Consider the following 22,907-nt stretch of genomic DNA (forward strand, 5'->3'; position numbering starts at 1 on the left):
CATCTTACTCCCGCCATCTAGTTGGGTCCTCTGTCACCTCCAGTGGCAGACTGGAAAGCCCCTGACCTAAAGAACATCTGTCAGCACCCCTGGCACGAGACCCACACCTGGTCCTTCCCCACGAGAGGAGGCCAGGCCTGCAGCCCACCATCAGCTCCAAAGACCGCCACTGTCCACAGAGTCTGGACACAGATGAGTCTGACCCGATTGCTTCTCTGTCCTCTGAGCCTTCTAAGTCCTCTGACGTCAGGGACATTCACAGCAGCCCAAGTCCCCAGACTGAGCTTTGTTCCCCTCTTCTGGGCAGAATGTCCAGCACTGGGCCTGGATAAACAAGAACATTCAGAAGAGTCTCTTTGGATTCTCATCAATCCGCCCTCAAACTGGTGGCAATGCAGAGGAAAGACGGATGTCAGAGAGCCAGGAAGACACTGGCTGAATCCAGACTGTGTCATTTATTATTTATGGATTTTCTTTCCCCATTCTTTCTCGGTTCCCTGGCCATAATGAGAACAGTGGCCTGATCATTTCTAGCAGGACTGACATCTACTTTCCCTGTCAGGTAAGGAGAAGTGGCAAGTACATGATTTAATTCTCCCCCAAACCACACTGAGGTCCCTTCCATGTGGCCCCCTAGTCATGGAGGTGACAGAGGACCCAACCCTAGTCTGTGGTTTGTCCAAAGGAGAAGCAGGCGTGGCATTCGCCCGTCAGAATGTCCTCCGGGTGTGGCTGGGCGCTGTAAGCTGGTCTTTGAGGGCAGCTGCTGACCTCTCACAATGGCCAGGAGGAGATCTGAGCTCTTCTTTTTGCAGACTCAGGTAGGCCATGGGGTCGGCCTGTTCTGCTAAGGCTGTGCTGCTTCTGAGTTCCATGCATGTTCCTTGCCATCTAGGTAGAACGGGAAAATAGGAAACATTCCCGAGGAGAGACAGAAACTGTGTCAGGAACAGGGAGGATGTGCGGGACAAGTGGTCACGCAGAATTACCAGGCGGCAGAGTCCAAGAGTGCGCCGATAGACGGAGCCAGCCAAGGGTCCCCAAGGGGATCTCATCAGCATGCCCTCCATCCTTCCTCATGGTGAAGAGCGGCTCTGGGCAGCCCCACCAGCTTAGGAGGGGGAGAGTAGAGGAGGCCACTAAATCAGGAGGTAACTGTGAACAAGAGCAGAGCGAAAGGAAAAGGACGTGTGTGACAGTTGGTGTCTCTGGGTGTCTGTGAGCCAGCCCCCCTGCCATGGTGATAAGCTTACTGCCGGCGGTGACTCCCCTCCAGCATCAAGGGTTCCCAGGTTCCAAACAAATGTGCAGAGACACATGTTTCCTTCTTCACTAGGAATGTGGAGTGCCCAGGAATTGTGCCCAGTGACCTGGTCAGCCGTGGATTGTTCTAGCTCAAAACAGACAGCACCATGCAGCATAGGGCCTGTGGGCAGCATGATGGCTTTCAGACCCTCTGGTGGAATTTCTCCAAGCTCCGGGGAGGAGTAGTTATATATTCCCTGGGGGCTGGAGCAGAGTAGGTTCCTTTGAAGTGTGGGTTCTTTTGAAAACTTGACAAAGTTTTACCTTTTGCTCGATGGTAAGTCTCTGTTTGTTTTGACATGAAAACAATGTTTTTAATGAATTACTATTGAATAAACTGAAACTCTGGTTATGTCAAGGTTGGGGTAGGTTCTGGCATACATTGTGGGCCACAAGCCAAGTATGTTGATTTTCTGTCTGGGTGCAAAGTCTGTCTCTTTCTAGGGAGACTTCGGTTACTTCCACAGAGAGTTAATAGGATAAGAGGGATGTCTTAGTTCAGGCTAATGTTGTCTCCGCACCCAAATTTACAGGTTGATACCTAATCCCCAATTGTGGGAGGCCACCACACCATGTGACCAGCATTTTCCTTTCCTGATTGGTCGAGGCTCTGTTGGTCACTTCCCATGATCTGGCCTCATCAAAGTGGCCCTAAATGGCTGCCCCAATCTTGGAAGTAGCAAAATGTCACAAAACGTGTCTTCATGCGTAGGCATGCCTTCCTGCAGCTCCATGGGTGGAGCTACGCTCACCTGTTCCTTTGTGATATTACCCCCTTGCCCTGTTTGGGATGGAATGTTCCATGAAAAGGCCCTTTGTGTGTCCCCTTCTCTTGCTGTGCCCTTGGGTGTGGTCTTCCTAGATGTCAGTCAACCTGCTGATAGCAGACATCAGGAAGCTAGACTCAGCCCCTTGAAACCTGACCCCTTGACTCATTTGAATGGCTTCTTCTCAATAAAAGGGGTCCTTCGCACTCTCTCTCTCTTTCTGCGGACCCTTAAGTTCAGAGGAGCCGTCACAGCACCCCCAAAGAAAAAGGTATCTCTGTCTCTTGTGTGGTCAGTTCCCCTGGAGTGACCCTGAGCGTTTTTGTTGCTGTGAATGCGACCCCCAGGGAGGTGGTGTTAAGAGAATGGACCTCCGAGGTCGTTAGGTCATGAAGGACTCAAGAATGGAATCAGTACCCCTAAAGAGAGGCGCCAGTTGGCTTCTTCACCTTTTCCACCAACAGAGGACATGTGCTGGAGCAGACACCAAATCAGCCTTGACCTTCCCAGTTTTTAGGACTGTGAGCCACACATTTCTATTGATTACAAATTACCCAGTCTAGGTTATTTTGTTATAGCAGCCGGACCAGATGGAGACAGACTGCTTTAACAAGTCACCGTAGATGGGTGGCTTAACCAGCAGACACTCATGGCTATAGTTCTGGAGGACTGACCCCCAGGATCAGGTGCCTGCAGACCTGAGGTCCTGCTTCCTGGTTGGCAGGGGGCTCTCTTCTCAGGTGTTGAGGACAGAGGCAGGGAGCCAGCTCTTGCATCTTCTCTTCCAAGGATACTAGTCCTATTTGCGAGGCTCCACCCTCATGACCTTGTCCCCACGCATGGCCCCTCCTCCTAACACCATTGCATGAGGGGATGGAACTTGAACTTGTGCATTGGTGGTGGCGGAGGGTTACAGTCTAGGACAGTGAGGAAGACCTTCCTGGGTGACTAGACTTGAAGAATATTTCTGAGTGAGAGTCTTGATGGTGAAGTGCTGCCTTCCATTGAAATCCCGGCACAAGTCCTGAACACCCAGGGCCACAACATATTCCAGTCCTGAGCCCCTGACTGCCAGCCAGTCGCCCACAGCCTTCCTCGGCCACCCTGGCACACTCTGTCCCCAGCTCTCCTGTCTCCCTGTTGGTCTCAGTTACCCACACCTTTCCCTCATCACCATAGCAACAGCTGCCGGAGCTGGGGTCCAACAGCAAAGGTTGCCTCTGTGCAGAGCCTGCAGGGACCCTGGGGGGAGGGAAGGAGGATGAGCCTGGGAAAGACAACACAATGGGTCAGACGTCACTTTCCCATGTCATATCAGAGTACACAACCAGTGTGACTCCACATCACGTTCAACCGCAAGAGTGGGAAGTTACACTCCATGTATGTAGGATACGTGGAAATGCATTCCACTGTCACCAATAACTAAAAAGAACAAATAAAAAAAGAATTAAAACAGTCCCAAGAAGAAAGTCACAAAACTCTTTAGTCCGGGAAACATGAAGCCTGAGTCTGCAGTCCCCTGGGTTATCCTGACCTCCACGACAGGTCTCTGCAGACTCCCTGACCCCATGGGGATAATGAGCAGCTCTGCTCCTAGCTGTCCCCTTCTTTGCCTGGAACCGATGACTGGCTGTGACTCCTTCTTGTTCTTTCTATACAGCCAGAAGCTGCTGATGTCATTCTGGAGCACTTGGGTGGGCAATGGGGACACCATTCTCCTGTGGCCATCCTCACTTTAGCTCCGTACCTTGTTCTGACCTTGGTGTGTCTCCACCTGCCTTTCAGGTGAAAGATGGTGAGTTGAACTGTCTGACATCAGGGACTGTCTGTATTTGGTGATCTTGCCAAGTTACAAACTTCTCTGTGCCCCAGGACTCTTGTCACTGTGAGATGATGTATTACTACTGAGTTGATGTGAAGATGGGCTGGGAGGTCGAGCCGAGCCGACATCCAGCAGGGAGGGCCTGGGAAACCGCAAAGCCCCTCTGCCTGGGTAGCTGTTGGGGCCACAGTAACCTCTTTGCCTCCCACCCAAGCCTCCTCCAGCCTCTCTCAAAAATGCATACCGCTCACATATCACCATCTCAAATCTTTACAGTTAAATTTCCTTGAAAGTATGGAGTCTAAGACTCTCACCACAACAGCAAAAGGGTGTAAGGGTGACTTCCCCTCCCACAAGGCTGGATCCCACCCACCCCCATTTTCCACGTGGCCAGGCAGCCACTGATCTGCTCTGGGTCCCCCTGGCTTCCAGGTTTTTTTCAAATATAACGGCCCAGATGGTCTCCTTGCGTTTGGTTGGTTTCTTCCCCTCGGCACCTGGGTATCTTCTTTGGTGAAATGTCTGTTCGCATTTTTGCCCCTATTTCGAATTGAGGAGTTTGTTCCTTATTGTCCGGGGCAGACGGTTCCTCATAAGCTCCGCCGTCTCTTTCAGATCAGCAAACACTGGCCTGATGACGGCGGCCCGGCTTGTCTTCCTGGGTTTTCATCCTTTCCTGGATCCTGGCTCAGTGAATCTCATTATCCTGCTGGGTTTCCACTGCTGTAAGGAAGACAGTTGAAGAGTATGGAATTCAGCCATTTTCACTGTCTTTGGTGGAGAGTAAGTTCAAATTACTTGTTCTACGGTTATCAGGAAAAGAAGGTGTTTTTTTTTTTTTTTCCCTTAATTTGTTTGCTTTTGTTTTGGTTTGTTTTTGTTTTCCTTATTCAGTTATTTTTAGCCAAACAGTTAAGGCTGGTTTTTCCTGAAATGTGAGGTTGTAGGGGAAACAAAACTTCTCTTTATGATTTTGTGAGCCTATATACCCCTGTGTATCACTTTTACAATTTTAAAAAGTACAGCTGAAAAATTCAAAGAGACAGTATTTCACGGAGGAGCACAGTGTTGGGCACATGGCATTACTGTGATCCTCTCCTTGGCTGGTTTCCTCTTAGGTTTGTTGCCCTGTCACCACCAGAATGACTCTGCCATTTCGCGTCTTGCTTCCTGGGGCTGCAAACCCTCCTCTGTCACAAGAGCCCCACACCCGCTCTCCTTTCTCACTGTGCAGCCCCAGATATAGGTGTAGCTCAGGTCTGGTCCTTACCAGGGTGGGAAGGAATCTGTCCATCCCTGGGAAGACCAGAAGTGACAGGAAACTGAGACACGTGGGGGTGCCCCAGCTACTCACCGTGGACAGACCCCACAGCTGTGGGGCAGCTAGGAGTCAGGTGGGTTCAGTCACCTGCCAGATCTTGGCCTACTCTCCTGGAGTAGGATCTACCAAATGCCACATCTGTCCTCTCCCTGTAAGCATGACAGTGGCAGAACCTGAGACACTGGAGAGTCCTTGCTCCCGAGAGTCTCAGAGAAACCAGCTCCTAAGCACCAACCTTTTCGCTGTCTGTGGAAGGTGTGCGGGAGATGCCCTCAGCTTTCCCATGGGCCACCCTCCCTCCCGCATCTCCCGGAGGCCTCAGCAACCTGGCACACACTCCTCTGGTATCCCGATTTTCTGCTCCCCTTTCCATTCAGTTTTCAGTTTCGTCCTGTTTGATATTTATTTTTACATTGAAAAAAACTTGAAGCTAAGTGTGGAAGCCAGAGAGAAAGCCTAAATCATGACAAGGGAACACAAGTGCTTCTGTGACATCCTCTGCCAAGGCAGGGACACCATTCTGTGTGCATTTCATAGGGGATGTGGCAACCTCCAGGGAATGCCCTCACCCAAGCACAGCAGGCACCTACTTTCATGTACCTAACATTTATTCAGCACCTGCTGTATGCCAGGAATGTTCTATGGCATTAGCACGTTAGCTGCAATATTCCCTCCCGAGGGGAGTGCTGTGTGGTGGGTGGAGTGGAGGGAAAGCCCAGGGCATAATGATTTGCAGATTTGTGTGTGAGTGTGTGTGTGTGTGTGTATGTGTGTGTGTATCTAGATTTTTATTTATTTTTTTTATTGAGTTTCTTCATTATTTTGACTTCTTAAAAAAAGTGATCTATGATTATGTTTCTTATGCCAATTGACCATTTATAGTCTTTCCCCTACAAATTCACACTTAAATACACGGTCTGAGGTCACGAAAGGGATCTCTTTCAACGTTCCTCCTTTACACTGAGCGTGATGCCAAGCTTTCTCATAAGGGGCCCTGGGGAGGCATTGAGCGGCATTGGAATAGGGCTGTGTCTTTGAGAGGACTCCTGCTGGTGCCGTCCCAAGCACACCAAGGCCCAGTGCAGCTACCTGGACATCACGGCTTCCTCAACAATGACTCCATGAGCTCAGGCTTCCTGTCCTTGGCACTTGTGTCCCGTGTCCCTCCATTTGCTGTCCCATTCTAAGTTTTGTCTCCCATGCTCTCCCATATGGACTCCACATGTCCTTCTCCAGAGTCCTCCTCTCTCTGGATGTTTTCCTAGGAAACCCGGCAAACCTCTCTGACATCCAATGCGCTGCAGCAGCACCTTCTCCAGGGAAGCCCTCCCTCCCAAGTTTATCTTTCTCCATCTGCCCTGGAGCCCTGCAGAGTTCTTGTGCACACTACGGTCACTCTTGCATCAGAATTTAATCTCTTAATGTGAAACTTGCCCTGTTTAAGTCACACTGTGGCTCCTGTCTCCTGATTGGACCTCGATTGGTACAGAAATCAACATCTAATTAGCGCTGTCTGTTCCATGAAGTTCACGTGGGTTATTTCACAAAGACAAGTGTGGTGTGGCAGAGTGGATCAGAGCGGGTGAGAATGGGCTTTGAGACAAGGCGGATCTGTGTTTCACTTCTGACTCATTATCCCTGGGCCACCGATGTAGAATGTGCTGTGGTATGGGGAATCCCCCTTCCAGACTAAGATTCCCATTCATTCCACAGCCCACAGGGTTGGTTGCTGTCAGCTTGTGACGTGTTCCTTTATGACAATTGTTCTGCACTGAAGGGAGTTGTCTTGCCCATGTTACAACCTCTTGGGAGGGATCCACACCAGCGATGGCTTGATGTGGGGGTTCCCAGGCCCAGTCCCTTTGACTTCATCTGGCACATCTCCACTCGGGGTGCCCTGTGGGGTTCAAGGTGACTATGGCAACTGCATTGAAATTTTCCTTCTGTCCAAACTCACTTCTCTTACTTCTTCCTCACAGTTGCTCCTGAGAGCATTCCTTAAGTAAACTTCTTGCATGCGAACCTCACAGCATATTTTCCAGGAACCTGAATTGTAATGGTAGGTTATTGGACTGCTCTGAGCTGCTTTCCTTTTACCTGTAATAGGAAGTTTATTGCAAACATGTCCAACATTATTGTAGGGATTAGGGATACTTTATGCAAAGTGCTTGGCAAAGTACCAGACAGATGGCACTCAACAGAGGTTGGTATTAAGAACATCAATAAATCAGAGGCATTATTATCCCCATTGTACACACAGGACCACCGAGGCTTAGCAAGTTTAAGTACCTTGCCAATGCCATATAGTACACAGTGCAGCTTGGATTTCTGTTTCTGCTATTTCTATTGCCTCTTGGTCTTTGATGCTGGCTGGCAGAAGTTTTCGTTAGAGCTTGTGGAGGCTGTTGGAAAGGCATGTAGCCACTTGTCTAAGGCCGATTGAAAACGTATGGTGATGAGCTTTAAAGACCCACAGGAACAATGGCTCCATGTTAAACTTCTATGGGATGGAACTAAAGAACAATCCAGCAAACATTTAAAGAAGTTCTGAATCAGTCGTTGCTTGGATGTGCCAATCAGGGGCAGGAAGTGAGAAGCTGAAGCAATGCACTTCCAAGAAATTTTAATGCTTCTCAGAATTATTTCTACCTGCTTGCCAAATCCTTACAGCAGGAGGAAGAATCCAAGAGCATTTTTACAATCCATAGGCAGTTTTTCCTTTTCTTTTTCCACTTCAGGACAATGGAATTTCTTTTGTGAAGGACTCTCCTGAGCCCCTGTGGTTGAAAGTAGAGGAACATAAAATAAAGAACAAAATGATAAGAAATGCTTGCTGAAGATTGGGACTCTAGCTCAGGGGTGGAGCACTTGCCCAGCATGCAGGAGACCCTGAGTTCTATCCCCAGCACCTGGGGTGGGGGTAGGGGAGACTCACAGGAAGTGACAGACTAGGTAACAATCAGAACAGTCAGTGAGCCATGAGGGTGGGTGGAGCTATCAGCTCTCAGCAGCTGTGCCTCTGGTGTTATTGTCCCCAGGACACTACTATGGGCTGAAACCAGCCATCTGTCTCAGGCAGGGCCAGACCCTGGAGGGAATCAATGCACCCCCCCCCCCCCCCCCCCCGCCGCCTTTTCCCTGCCTGCTCTCAGACCTGCTCAGAGCCACGCTGTCTCCCAGGTGGCTCTGTCTGCCATCTTGCATCCCACCAGCAGGAAGAGGGTTCTCGCCTCTCTGCCTCTCTGCATCTGCCCCAGCATGAGGCCTGGACAGTGTGCTGGACCTGGGCCATTCTCAGGGGTGCACTGTTATATTCCACAGCTCCTTGCTGTGGTGTGCATTTCCCTCAGGACACATGACATGGGTCTTCTTTTTATTTGCCTGTCATCTGTACACCTTCTTTGGTGCGGTGTCTGTCAAGGTCTTTGTCCATTTTTGAACACTGGGTTCTCGGTGTCCTTGTTGAGTTGTGAGAGTTCTTTGTGTACGCTGCATGACAACCCTTTATCAGATAAGCCAGTATTTTCTCCAGTCTGTGGCTTGGGTTCTCACCCTCATGATCTTGCCTTTCACAGGGCGGCAGGTTTAGTTTTCATAAAATCCAGCTTGTCAATAACTCTGGGTGTGTGTCATCTCTGTATTTAAGGCACCTACATATTTTTCTAGTTCGTTTTCTAGAAGTTTCATAATTTCATGTTTTACATGTAGGGCTGTGATCCATTTTGAGTTAACTTTTTGATGATTTTAAGGTCTCTGGCTAGTTTTTTTTTTTTTTGTTGTTGTTGTTGTTTGCATTTGGATGACGTCTTGTTCTAAGACTTTTGTTGTAAATACTCTCTTTGCTTAATTGCGTTGGTTCGCTCCTTTGTCAGAGAGCAGTGGTTATGATGAGTGTTTACTTGTGGGCTCTCTATTTTTCACATATTCCCACCACGATATGTCGGCTCACCTCAGGCCTCAAACAACAAAGGCAGCTGATCATGGACTGGGACTTCCCAAATTGTGAGCCAAAATAAACCCCTTATCTTTATAAGCTGATTATCTCAGGTATTTTGTTACAATGACGGAAAGTGAACACAGCATTTTTCCTTCACTGTTGAAATCAGTGTTCAGAATTCTAAGTGTAGTGCGGGGAGGGGGCACTTTTTCTCTCAATACTTTCAATGTCTTTAAATGTTTCATCCCTCCATTTTTGCTAGCATGATTTCTAAGGAGAAGTTAGAAATAACTTCTATCTTTGTTCATTGATAGGTAACTTTTTTCTTTTGACTTTGGTGAGTTTTTCTTTACCTTTGATTTCCTAGAGTTTGAAAATGACATGTCTAGGTGTAGACTGGGGTGGCATTTATTCTGCTTGGTGCCCACTGAGTTTGCTGAGTTTCCCGGCTTGGTGTCTGGCATTACTTGGGGACATTCTCAGTCTCCCCTGTTTCTTTGGATCTTCCCCTCCTCCTTCTCTGTCTGGTGTTCCCACTCTGCATGGTCACGCGTTCGTGGTCATCTCCACCTCACTGGGTATTCTACTCTTGCGTGAGTTCTCTCTGCTTTTCAGCCTCAGAAGGTGCTGTTGATGCCTCCTCAAGCTCAGAGACTCTTTCCTCAGCCCTGACCTGCCTGGGGTCAGTGCATTGAAGAGGACCTCATTCTGTCGCAGTGTCTTTGATTGGCAGCGTTTCTCTTGGGCTCTTAGCACCGCCACCTTTCCGCCTGTTTGGCATCTGTCCCTGGTCGCTGCCTCCTTGTTAGGACTCTGAGCATATTACACTGATTCTTTAGATTCCTGGTCTGATAAATCCAGCCATGCCTGTTTCAGATGCTGGCTCTGCCTCCTAATTTCATGGTTTTTGCTTTTAGCATAACTTGTCATTGTTTCTCAGTAGCTGGACATGACACAGCAGGAAACAGAACCATGAATGGGCCTTCAGGGGTGTGGCAGCAGGAGAGTTCTGGGGGCCGTGATGATGGCCCAGTCTTTCAACCAGCTCGTGCTCCGGACTGTGGACTTCCCAGGGGCTTCCGGGATCCTCCCTCCTCCTCGGTGGGTGGGACAGGTGGATGGCCAGAGCCAGCTGGAGTTGAGCCTCCTTCCCCAGGCAGGGGAGGCTCTGGTTCTCTGGCCTACCCTGAAGGCAACCCTGAGGGTCAGGGCGAGGAGTGGTTTTTCACAACTTCCCCCTCCACCTGCTGGAAGCGCAGGGATCTTCCACATTCACCGTGAGAACTCGTCAAGCTCCGCAGGTAAAATCATAAAAGTGTGGGATCCCTGAGGCTGATCCCCCCAGTATTTAACACTCGAGAGTCATTGCACGGAGCCCCCGGGACTCACCAGCTACGGGTCAGGTTTCCCTGCCCCGCACTGGTTCCCAGGACAGCTTCTGCTCATGGACTCAGCTGTGGTCAGTCATGTGTCCCTGCACCGCCCGCAGGTCTCTCCAGCCTCCCTGCGTCCTCCCCGTCTCACAGATCCCAGAGGCGCTCTGGATCCCTCAGTCGGTTCAGCTTTTGACTGTATTTCCTGGGAGGGGGTGGAGCCTTTCCATCTCCTTATGTGTCCAGCTGGACAACCGAGGTCCCTCTTGGTGTTTAAAGATATAAAAACAACTGAAGAGTTGATCAAAGGAGAATTTTCAAACAAAAAACACATGCCACCCCTAAAAAAAAGGAATGTGAAAGTCATTAAAATAATATGACAAAGAAACTCAAAAGCATTTATCACAACAGGATCCCGTCTTGCTAAGTGTGTGTATTTTAAAAGCATCACTTGTATTTCTATAAGAAAAGATATGTAGCCAAGAGCCGGTCAGGTGCGTTCCTAGGGGTGCATTTTTGGATGACCACAGTTTACTTTTCACGTTGCTGTCGTGGCTTGCACAATGGTCATGTGTGACTCGAGATTAGACATCCACAAAGGCAGCTTTTTGTCAAGCTGAAAAGCCCTCACTGCCGAGTGGCTGTGTCCCATTCCTGAGCCACACAATGGGTGGCACCACACCCATGACATCACTAGCCATAGCACCCACTGTTCCTCGGGGACAGCTCTCTGTGGGACGGCAGTGTCTTGACCGGCAGCTTCCTATTTCTCTTGATTGCCTGAAACCTTAGTCCCAAACTCAGAAGCCACTTGTTCAAGTCACTTTGTCAACTTGGCCAATGGAGTTGGATATCCTGGCGCATTCTTGACCTTCAAAGAGCCACTGGGAGCATCGGACTTCTGCACCCTCCCACAGCAGAGCAGGAGGGACTGTGTGAATACAAACCCAACTGGCCTTAGATTCCAAGAAGGGGGAAAATGCATCTCTATGTGCACCCGGAGCTCTGCTGTCTCCTGTCCCTGAAAGCTCTGGGTAGCTTAGAACTTTTTCTCTTGGCATCAAAAGCCAAGAACTGAGATCTGAGCTCAGGACACACAGGCAGGGCTGATTGATGACATCCATTTCTGCATTTTAAAATACTTCTTTTAATGGTCTTTTTTGGTGCATTCTTATCTTGTGTTATATTCTTCCAAATTCTTTCTAGGGATTCATGCAGGTCTTCTGCAGTAATGTGGGGCCCTGTAAACAGAACCCATCCACCTGTGCAGGTAGAGCTGCTGGGAGGATGTCTGGCATTGAGACAGAGGCCACTGGGGTGGGGTGGGAGAGACACTGAGAGCTGTCGGGTGACTCACCAGTTTCCTCCTTTTCACAAATGCTGGTATGGCCTGCAGCTGGGCTCCTGTGAGTGCCCTGTGTCTTTAGGTGAACACAGCTCTGCCTGCACCAGCCTGAAAATGTATCAGCTCCTTGGACCCTGATGGCCCCCTGCGAAGCCCCAGGCCAGTCCTGAGGGTGGGAACTGAGCTCTCCCTGCTCTCCCTCCCAGGGCCTCTCTGCATCTGCTCCATTTTCATTGAACATTTCACATGGGTCCTTGAACGACTGATCTGTGACTTTTGGGCTGTGGTTGTATAGCTCTGTGACCACATCCACAAGCCCCAATTCCAAATTGGCAGGAAAGGTGTTGAACGGCCCAGTCATCTTCAGAGCAGGACACACAGCTCAGGTGGTGAACCAATGGGTGGTTACCCTCGGTCAAGCCCCACCCTGGCTCCCTGCCCCTGCTCAAGGGCCTTCAGGCTGGCAGGGTCCCTGTGCTGAGGACCTGGATACTCGCTGCTCAGTCCTGGGAGAGAACAGTGGACCTGACAGGACGTGGCCCTTGGGTGCTATGATTCGTCTTGTTGCCTTCTCAGTCTACACTGCCCAAAGCCCATCCCCGGGACCCCTTTCTTTTCTCTGGTATCAATTACTGTTTGCTGCATAACAAAAGACCCCAAAATGTATCGGGTCAAAGCCATGGATATTTGAGGACATATTGAGCTCATGAACCTGCAGTCCAGCTAAGCAGTCCTGGCCTGGCTACGGACTGTGGTGGGTCAGCTGGAGTCACTGGTGGAGGATGGCCTCACCCACAGTGTGACAAGAGGCTGGGGGTGGGGGCAGCTGAGCTTCGTGCCATTCCTCAGCAAGCCAACCTGGATTTGTTCACAGCAGAAGCAAGGGTCCTGCCCTGGCTCCTCCTCACAGCTCTGTCCTCTGGATTCTCTTCTCTCTGCCCAGATGCCTGGGCCAGTCTGCCCTTAGCATCCTGAGAGTTTCTTTCCTTCCAACACACTATGTTGACCATATGCACGCCTTTCTGGGGTTCCAGATTTAGTAAATAAAGTCACAGGACACCCTGATGTTCAAATATTAAATAAACAGCAGAAATGTTTTAAGTAAAGCCTAAATATTGTATGGGACATACTTATACTAGATTATTTGCTGTTATCTAAAATTCAGGTTTAACTGGGTGCTCTATAATTTATCAGGCAACCGTACCCTCTTAGGACTCTCACCAACCCAGCCAAACAGGAGGAGGGGGCCGCTGACTCTTCCAAGGCACGTCAGTGACCCTCTGCAACCAGCAGGGGGCAGGGCTCGCCTTTGGTGGTGGGCGATGGGTGTGGGACCAGCATCCCTTCAGTACACTGGCTCTTTCCAGGAAAAGAGTGTGTGATCAAAAGTGGGCGCAGCTTCCTGCTATCTGAGGGCCTCCTATTACTCTGAGAACCAGCCCCCTCCCACACAGAGCTCCACAACAGACTCACGCGATTCAGGGTTGCACTGTTCATCTTGCTGGAGATGCCGTTGAAGTTGGGGGACCTCCCAGCCCAGCTCTCTGGGTGTTACTTAATCACTCAGGAACCTGAATGTTTTGCAGACACTCCCACTGGGAGCCCACAAACTGAATCTGGGGCTTGGACTTGGGAACGTTGCCTGAGCTTGCTGACCCGCAGACCTGTGGGTTGAACTGGATGTGCTCTGTTCTCGTCTCTGGCTGTCCCTACTCAGGGGGAGGTCGACTGTCCCCTTGCTAACACCTCCATATACTACAGTGGTGGGTCAAGCTGGCTAGGGCTGGCTGGATCGCCCTTCTCTACCTCTGGGGGACGGATTGCTTTCTTACCCGGGTCACTTCCCACATTCAGCGTGGGTCACAGGATAAACATATTTCTCTCTCTCTCTCTCTCTCTCTCTCTCTCTCTCTCTCTCTCTCTTTCTCTCTCTCTCTCTCTCTCCTCTCTCACCTTCCTTTACCCACCTGCTCCTGGCTTCCCATTTTGTATCATCAGAGTGGAAAGACCCAAGATTTGGGTCAATGGAGGAGGGTTTTGTAAATGATCTTGGATCAGAGGCACAGCCCTGGGTTTAATGAGCCTTGGACTTCCACTTTCCTTCTGCATATTGTTCCTACGTGACCACTGGGACACTGCTGGAGAGCCAGGGCTGGGGACTGCAGTGGGACAGGGTGTTTCCAGACCCCACCCCTCTTATGGTCTTAGAGCAGACTGGTTTCTAACACCTCATAAATAAAGACAAACACACTTCTCTTCAATGCTGAAAGATCCAGAAAAGAGGTCAGAACATATTTTAGTGCCTGGGGTCCCCTCTCACAGTGGAGAGCTCTGGTGGATAAGTGGACACCCCATTCTTATTTCCTCCGCTGGGTTCAGATGATGCTCCTGAGGGGCACACCTGTGGGGGGGTTGAGCTTCCATCTCTAGGGGATGCTCTGTCTCCACTGGACACAGCCCCCCACTCGCCCCCACCCTGTCTGCATTGTCGTCCTGCCATGTTGACCGTCCTGCTTCCCTGGGCCTGGGGCTGGCCCTGGGCTCCTCTTGTCTCCTTGGTGCTTGCCTTTGGCCTCCCCCAGGCTCACCACCACTGCACTGCCCCCTCCTCTCCCCGCTCCATGGCATGTGGTGGGGAGCCCTCCCCGGGGCTAGCCTTCCCTCCAGGTGAGTCAACTCCTGAGCAGTGACAGCTCAGAGCACGTCACGTGGCTGACAGTGCAGAACAGCCACTGTGAAGGGGGAGGTGTCTTCCTTCCTCCTATGTCCTCTGGGCCTTTTATTGTGACCCTTACCCAAAGGACACTTGGAAAGTGCCTGACATGGCAGTGGCAACTCCTCCTGGAGGCCACAACATGAACGCTGTCGACATTTTCAACTTTCAGCCACAGTTAACCCCAGAGCTGAGCAGATCGGAGGGTGAGTGGCTCGAGCTGCTCATGGACTCGGCCTCCCTCCTAAGCAGGGCTCCTCAGGGTTCGTGACACCCAGGGCCAACTTTATTGTCACCTTTGCACACCCACGAGCTGGTCTGCCCTCCCGCAGTGCAGGGGGCCCAGCCTTCCTGTTTGATGGGGAGAGAGGACCCCTGGGACCTCCCACCCCCGTCACCCTGCCACTGGGTTCACGACTTTTCCCAGGAAGAGCAAACTCTGGGTGGTCACCTCCCAAAGCAGCAGCAGGAAGGGCCTGTTGAAATGGGCGTGAGGGGCTGACGTTGTGTTCAGGGGCGGGGGCTGGGAGAGGAGGCCAGAGGCGGCCCCTGCCTGGGTTCCCTTCTCATTCATGTCCACTGCGGCCTTGTGTGATGCCTAGAAGGAGAGAAGAGTCAGAGACGGCTCAGTTCAGTGGCCTTTGAGGGCAGAGGCTGCCTGTTGGACACTGGGGAGGAAGCCACCTGATCAGGCCCCAGGGGCCCTGCCTGCCTAGGAAGCCTTCGCTTCATTCCCTTCTCTCTCCATTTTCTCTCTCCTGAGGGTCCCCCCCCCCCCGCACCCCCAACAGTGACGTCACCCTCAGGCAGAAAGACAAATGGGCCTGAGCCTGACTGGAGCCACCTGTGTTCTCCCAGCTGCAAAGCCTCGGGCCCAGGCCTGGAGGCCCAGCCCAGCCTACCTCAGGTGTCTAAAGAGCTCAGGGTCACCCAGCCCCCCACTGGCTCCCATGAGAGAAACTTCTTTTCTAACCTCATTTCACACAATTTCCCAGGAAGAAACGGTTCTGAGCCTTTAAAAGAAGCTGGATTAAAAAAAAAAATGGCCTTGATGTTCCCTTTTATTTCCAAAAGGTTCTAGGAAAAGACAAGCACTTAAAAGGTACTGTGCAAAAGCCTCTTTAAGACATTTGACTATTTCTTTTCCTTCTTCTTCACCCACCTGCTGCACAACGCAGGAACATGCATGTGCGCACACACACACACACACACACACATGCACACACACCCACTCCATGCCCCTAACCAAAGCTCAGAGAGGGGCCTTGACTGTCTCCCCATCCCACGGACCATGATCATGAAAGTGGAACCCAATCTAGCTTCCTCCCCAGTGTCCAGCAGGCAGCCTCTGCCCTCAGAGGCCACTGCATTCTTATTCCCAAATATCAGCTCTCCCCTCCTGTTGGAGGGTTGTCAACCTTTGCCCATTCCATGTGTTTTGTGGGGCCACCTGTAGTGCAGAACATGGCCCATCCCCATGGACTGGGGTCATGAAAGTGGAACCCAATCTAGCAAATGGCCTGGGCACTGCCATGACACAGGTCAGGCATGGGGACAAGTGTTAATGAGCTGTTGAACTTTTTCTCTTGCTTTCCTCCTCTTCTGTGAGAACAGAAGAGGACAGGGGCATCTCCTTTCCCCTATATCCCTGAGGGAAGCCGTCATGGGAAGCAGATATTTAGCTGATGTAGGGGTTGTTTGTTACCGCAGCAAAGCTGAATGATATACCTCCTGTTTTTGTCCCACTATTACCCATAGCCATAACGAAGGCAGGTAGAGTCCCACAGCTGCCCCAGTAAGAGGACATACTAGAAATCAAAACAAAGCGATCCCACACCTAGGAAAATTATGGCCCCATGAATCACCTCTAATGAGTACCTGCTCTATGCAGAACACTATTCCTGCACAGAAAACACAGATCTAGGAGGAGGAGAGGTGGGAAGGGAGTTGTCCATGAAAGGAAGCTATAAAGATTGCGATTTTGCAGGCCCTGCATAGGGAACAGACTGGAGGACTTGATTTCCCACCGTGTGAGAAGGGAGAGGCCCTGCATCTCACCCGCGCACCTCCACTGCCTTACCCTGGAGATGGTCTTGTTGAGCCGCCCAGTGATCCCCGAGAGGTCTGCTTCCAAGCTGAATATGCTGTTGAGCCCGATTTGGGGAAGAATCTCTTCCAGGTTATAAGTGGCGGAAACGGAAAACCTCGGCAGGTGCAAGTCGAGCAGGCTGAAGAGAGAATCAGAGAAATGTACCATCTTGTAAATGTTGCCCTTGCCTGTCTGTCGGCAGCCTGCCCCATGGAGGGACAAGTGTTTCCTAGTGTGGGGGGGCAAGCAGTCCCCCGTGACACACCTGCTGTGGGGGGACACTCCACCTCCCTAGACAGAGCTCCCTCGCTGCAGGCCTCAGGGAGTGTCTGGGGCTGGACCTGCGATGGCTCCTGACATGGCCCCCTGTCCTCCTCTTCACCCCCTTGTGGAAGGCTCTCCGGAGTGGGGTTTTGAATGGCTTCACTGATGAGATCCACAGATGGCTGTGCAAAGTCAGTGCTAGTGACATTTCCCACCCCCACATCTCATTCACCTGCGATTTCTGTGGCTCAACCTCCAAACCGTGTCCTCACTCCATCTCCTGGCCTTCCCCTCGCCCAGGCCACCACCATCTCCCACCTGTCTGAACTTGTTTCCTCGTCTGTGAAATGGCGCAGAGATGCCCACTCCACAGGCTGCTGGATCCCGTGGCACAGCAGGTGTGCAAAATGTGAGTCACGATGAACAGGTCACTCCCTCCTGCAACTGGGCCTCCTGGGCTGTCAGATGGCCACCCTTCCTGGGGTCAACTCAGAAGATTCTTCCCACCCACAGTGAATCCATCCTTTTCTCCTTGGGATTATTCTTTTCTTAATTATTGGTTGATGATTGCCAGGGCACCTACGGATTTGACTAGTTAATAACTAATTTGGAAACTTATGTCTCTAGAAGATCAAACTTGGGTTTATCATTATCGTTACCAGTTTAATCCCTAGGCCACAGGAGGGTCCAGGGGCTAACTGAAGTGGAAGGACTTCTTGGCCTTCTTGACACATTTTTCACAGGGAGATCTTGGGTGGGCAAGCCCCAGGCCACTGGTGGGGGACAGGGGGAGGGGGAGGGGGACAGTGAGTAGGGGGACAATTTTACTCATTTCGAGGAGAAGTCAAAGCAAACCCTTTTTGAGGGAAAATCTACTCAATCCAGAAGATTCTATGGTACTCCCTCCTGCAGTGGGAGAGAGGGGCAGGCTCACCCTGCGGGAACCTAAAACTATGGGGCTGGAATCCGGGTTTGACTGGAACTTTACAGGTTCAGAAAATTCCTTAAGTCCTGGCCTTTCCCCTCGACTGCATCTCTTTTACTGGGTGCTTTAATTTCTGCCCAAATATAAAATGCCTCTTTCTACTCTGATGCCTCGGTGTGGGTGGGGCTCTGAGAGAAGACACCAGTGGCACAAGGAGGGGCTGGCACCCGCTGGGTCGTGTGGGACTGCCACCCTGAGATGGTGGGTATGAGCTCTCCCCTTGAATCTGGGTGGGATTCCTGACTCTCCAGCCAGTGCAATATGGCAGGAGAGACACTGCTAATTTATGGACCTAACCCTCCAAAGGGTACAAGCCTTCACTTCCTTTTAGGGCCCTTCCCTTGGAGCCGCGAGCGGCCACACAGTGTCACACTGAGCTGCTCCGCTCAGGCTAGCCTGGGGGACACACTGCAGGAAGAGAAGCCGGCCTTGCCCGGATCCCCTCCAGCCAACCCAGCCTAATCCAGACCCACGCGAAGGAGGCTTCGATGGCTCCAGCCCAGCCCCCATGTTCCCCAGGAGTGGGAACCAGGCGACGGGGCCCTGCCAACCCGGGCAGCAAGGGGCAACAGCTGGCCTTCGGGCTGCTTAGTTTGGGGCCAGTTTCTTTGCAGCTAGAGGTATCTAGAATTCAGGACCAGATTCCATCCCAGGTCGCTCCATAAAAGGAGACACATCCTGAGAAGGGTGGGCCAGGGAGGGGGACCTCAGGAATCAGAAGAAGCTGCAACCGCAGTGAGGAAACCACAATCTAAAAGCAAGTAGAGGGGACAGGATTCCCCTTTCCATCCCTCCTTCCCCACCTCGGTCACCTTTCTCTATTCCAATATTCTCCCTCTTCCTAAGATTCCCGAGGTGCCAGACCTCTCTGAGCCACTGGTGTCTCCTTGGTCTTGCTCTCCAGCTTCTGCATGTCAGAGAGAACTTTGACCCTTGACTTTCTGAGGCTGCCTTAGTTCACTCAGCGTCATCTTGTCTGGTTCCATCCATCTGCCAGCAAATGCCATGACTTCATTCTTCATGGCCGAGTACAACTCCACTGTGGATATATACCACATTTTCTTTACCTAATGATTGTTCTTAATAATCGTCCTTTACCTGGTATTTTGGTGACACTTTATTATCGTGTGATATTAAATTACTATGTGAAGAATGAGGGAAGCCAGGGGAAATGAGATTGGGGTCAGGACACCCGGTGGAGGGATCATGGTCCACATCCAGTGAGCATTTAGGTTCCAGGTTTCAGTCTAACTATGGACTCAGCTAATCCACCGAGCAATGCAATTCAGGAGGAATCAAGGCCTCAGAGGAAACCTGAGGCCCAAGGAGGAGAGAAAATTGCCCAGGATCCCAGAGTCAGTAAAGGGCAAGACAGAGTCAAACTTGGAATTTAGCGTTTGGGGACAGGAGTTGACCAAGACCTGCTCTGGCTTTTGAGCAAAGATTGCGGGAACCCTTCCATGTGGCACCTACCTGGGCAGGAACAGCTGTCCCCACTTTCTCAGGGTCTCTGGCTGCAGAGCGGCCTCCACCTGCCTCATCCTGCCAGGGTCAGGGAGCACCAGCAGCAGCCAGGCATTGCCACTGTACTCTATCTGCAGCACGGTGCACGCCACCTCCTGGTCATAGAGGAACCTGTGCATCTCCCTCTGCTGCATCATGGGGACGCGGAGAGAGGTCCTGTCATCCACCGAGAAGCTTTCCTGCTTCCGGGTCTGGTAGCGATCGAAAGGATGCTTCCACTTGGCTGAGGACACAAGACCCGTAACACATGAGCACATGTCCCAGGAGAGCGACTCTGGGCGGCTGTCTACAAAGCCACACTGGCCTGGTGACTTTCTCTTGGGTATGTAAGTGTGAGGTGAAGAAGTAGCTTGGGGGCAGAGCCAGGAGGCCAGAATACAGGCCAGGGCTTAGCCACTAGAGTGTCAGCAGAGTCTGAGCTCCAGGGGCCTATGGCTGGGCTTCCTTTCAGAGGAATTTAGTTCTCGAGACCACAATGCATTCCCATCCACTAAGCACCTTCCATGGGTGAGGCATAGTCTCTAAATCATCCCCCAAATTAACAAGAAACAAGTGTCATCATCCCCATATTAGGGATGGGGAAACTGAGGCTTGTGCATTTCTGTAAACATGCCATTTACAAAGCCAGGAAGTATCTGAGCTGAGATCAGTGGCCTGATTCTGACGGCACAGCTCAGGTTGTTTCCCAGCCATTTAAACAGATCCTCGGCCCAGTGACCCCTAGATGACCAGCTTATGCAGAGACACTCAATCAATGACCAAGTACTGCAGATTCTACTTCCAAAGCCACAGGTTTATCAAGGTTAGTGTCACCCAGATTTGGTCCACTTTGAGAAACGCCTAACTTGTCTTTCCCCTCCCGTCCTTACTCCCTCCAAACCATTTCCACACTGTATCCAGGCTCATCTTGCTCCTTTGTTTTTTTAAATCTGGGTCTCACTGTCCTGCCTGAGCTAGTCTCAACTCCTGCTCTCCATGATCTTCCTATCTCAGTCAAGTAGCGGGGTCGGTTCCCATCTTCACGCCCAGCCACACTTGCTCTTTCTAAACAGACGCGATCATGTCACTCTACTGTTAAGACTGGAATTCCTGGTCTTTCTTTTCTCTGAAACTTTACCCGAGCAGATCCAATTCACTCTTCAGGTCTCCACTCAGAGGCCTGCATTTCTGGGGAGCCTCCCCTCACTCCCCAAGTCTGCATGGATACTCATCTCCTCCGAGAGCTCCAGGGCACCTACACCCACCTGAAAGCATGATCCCTCTGAGCTCTGTGGCCGCTACTTGCTTCCAACCTACGTGGGACATGAGCTACCCAAGGGTAGGAAAGCTGTCATTCACAGATTCCCAAGAGGCAAACAGCATCCCCCAAGGATGTGTTGGTCACCTCTGTGTGGTGACAGTGTCTACTCACAGAGGAGACGCCAGTCATTGTGTCTGAGCTAGCCCTCACCTTTGAAGAAGATGTAGTTCAAGAGAACCATGAGTGTGTCGTGGCTGAACTGCGGCAGGCCGTCCGTGACGTGCCCATACGTCTGCTTTCTCACGTACTCATTGATCTGCCTCCAGGTTGTAGCCGGATCCGAGAAGTTGGCAGAAAAAGCAAAAGCGCCATACAGCTCCTTGGTGCTGTCCAAAAAGTGCTGCAGGGGCTTGAGCCGCTTGTCTAGGAACAAGGAGCTCCCTACTTTCAGTTCAAGTTTGGGGCTGGGCAGGTCAAGGGTGCGGAGGAGGCTCTGGAAGCCCCGGTGGACCTCGGCTGCTGGGGTCTCTGTGAGGTTGAAGCCCAGGCCCTCCAGGATCTGTGTTGAGGTGTCACCTTGGGCCCCAAGGGAGAGCAGGGCCAGGGTGCTGGAGAGGCTCACGGGCGAGAAGAGGATGTTTCCTGGGGTGCCCGCCGCCAGCCGCTTGTACAGGCGCAAGGCAAAGCTGGTAATGGTGGGTGTGACTTTGTGGTAGGCAGGAGCTGGCTCTGAGAGCTGATGGCTGGGGGGTTGATGTGCCCCTGGGCTCTTATCTCCATGGGCAGGAAAGGGCTGACATTGGACAGAGGCCAGGATCCCGGCTCCCAGCAGCCACAGCCTAGCCAGCCCCATCCTCTGAAAGCAAGATGCGAACACGTCAGTTCCTCCTCTTCACAAGCGACTTCATCTGCCCCCCTGCTTGGCCATCAACCCCACCATTCAGACTGTCCCACAAGGGTGCCATAGGCACACTGCAGAGGACAGTGGTAGATGACAGTCCTCCTAGGCTTGGGGAAGACCAGCAGCCCTCTCTCGGCTCCACGTGTGATAGAGGTTTTTGAGTAAAGGACTCCGGGCTACAAAAAAATCTCCCATAGCTTATTCTGCTCCCCTCCCTGCCTCCCTTCCTCCATCCCTTCCCTCCATCTTTCCTTCCTCCTTCCTTCTTTCCATTTCCTCTCAAGGATCTATCTGACTCAATAAATTAACCCATATTGAATATCAGGTTGGGAGAAGAAAAAAAAATCCCAATTCCCGACCCCACAAGCTTCAGGTCCAGTTGGAGTGGCCTGCACTAGTTAAATGAGCAAATGTATATGTTACTATAAATGGAGAAGAGGGCTGTGGAACAAGTAGTCAGGACACTGTGACAATGAGTGACACTGGGCCTTCCTCACACCTAGGCACAGCCTTGACCTAGAATTTCATCTTCCAGAAGGAAAAGGATGATGTGCAAAGCCTCACATCAGCCCCACGGGAAAGAGGGGTCCCTGGGCCCTCCTGATCCTTCCTTAGCTGGATGTGAGGGTCACCCACCAGGTGGCGCAGATGAGAGGGGCCCATGGGTGAGGACAAAGCGACAGAATTGGTGGGTCCTGGGAGGAGAGGAGGGAGCATGGATCAGTCTCCACATCTCCATCAAGACTCTGCTGTCTGTCATGTGCAGTGGCTGGAGCTTCCATCTTTGATTGATGTGGAGGTTTAGGAACCATCTGTCATGGGTAGACTTGTTTTTGCTCCAAATTTATAAGCTGAACCTTCAGCTACTAGGACCCCTGAAGGGGATCTTGTTTGAAAATAGGATCATCACAGGTATAATTTGTTAAGATGGGGTCATTAGAGTAGGCTCTTAACCCAGTTTGACTGGGATCCTTATAAAACAAGAGCTTTAGGCACAGAGACACACCATGGAGAAGACAGACTGCAGGTGATATCCTACCAACTGAGCAAAGCCAAAGACGGCCAGCAACCACCAGGAGCTGGGGAGAGGCCTGGAGAAGACTCTTCCCAACGGCCTCAGGAGGAGTCAGCTCTACCCACCCCTTGATCTTGGGCTTCAGCTTCCAGAGCTGCTAGACAAAAGCTTTTGTGGTTTAAATGCAGCACTTTAACAGCTTGTTAAAGCAGCCCCTGCAGACAGTCCAACACCTCTGGGTTATAAGACATGCCGGAAGAAACTCTGGTCCACCTCTAGGGGATACTGGGGGTGCAGAAACAGGAA

General features: G+C 51.3%; 1 protein-coding gene and 1 long non-coding RNA gene across 2 annotated transcripts in view; one reads left to right on the top strand and one right to left on the bottom strand.

Moving 5' to 3' along the window:
- The window catches only part of LOC308646784, a 98,566-nt gene that overhangs the window by 75,192 nt on the left and 467 nt on the right, over positions 1-22,907 (top strand). Inside the window, exons 2-3 of the long non-coding RNA XR_014021490.1 lie at positions 3,733-3,867; positions 4,510-4,677. This is a non-coding gene — a long non-coding RNA (uncharacterized lncRNA). The remainder of the gene's footprint in view (positions 1-3,732; positions 3,868-4,509; positions 4,678-22,907) is intronic.
- On the bottom strand, positions 14,978-21,538 carry SERPINA11 (serpin family A member 11; the record flags this gene model as incomplete). The annotated part of the gene is made up of 4 exons (XM_081290173.1): positions 14,978-15,181; positions 16,664-16,811; positions 19,395-19,668; positions 20,896-21,538. 4 exons carry the CDS (start codon positions 21,536-21,538, stop codon positions 14,978-14,980), a joined length of 1,269 nt encoding a protein of 422 aa, XP_081146299.1.

Source organism: Spermophilus citellus (genome assembly GCF_964194105.1).
Source record: "Spermophilus citellus genome assembly, chromosome: 4".
Taxonomy (NCBI): domain Eukaryota; kingdom Metazoa; phylum Chordata; class Mammalia; order Rodentia; family Sciuridae; genus Spermophilus; species Spermophilus citellus.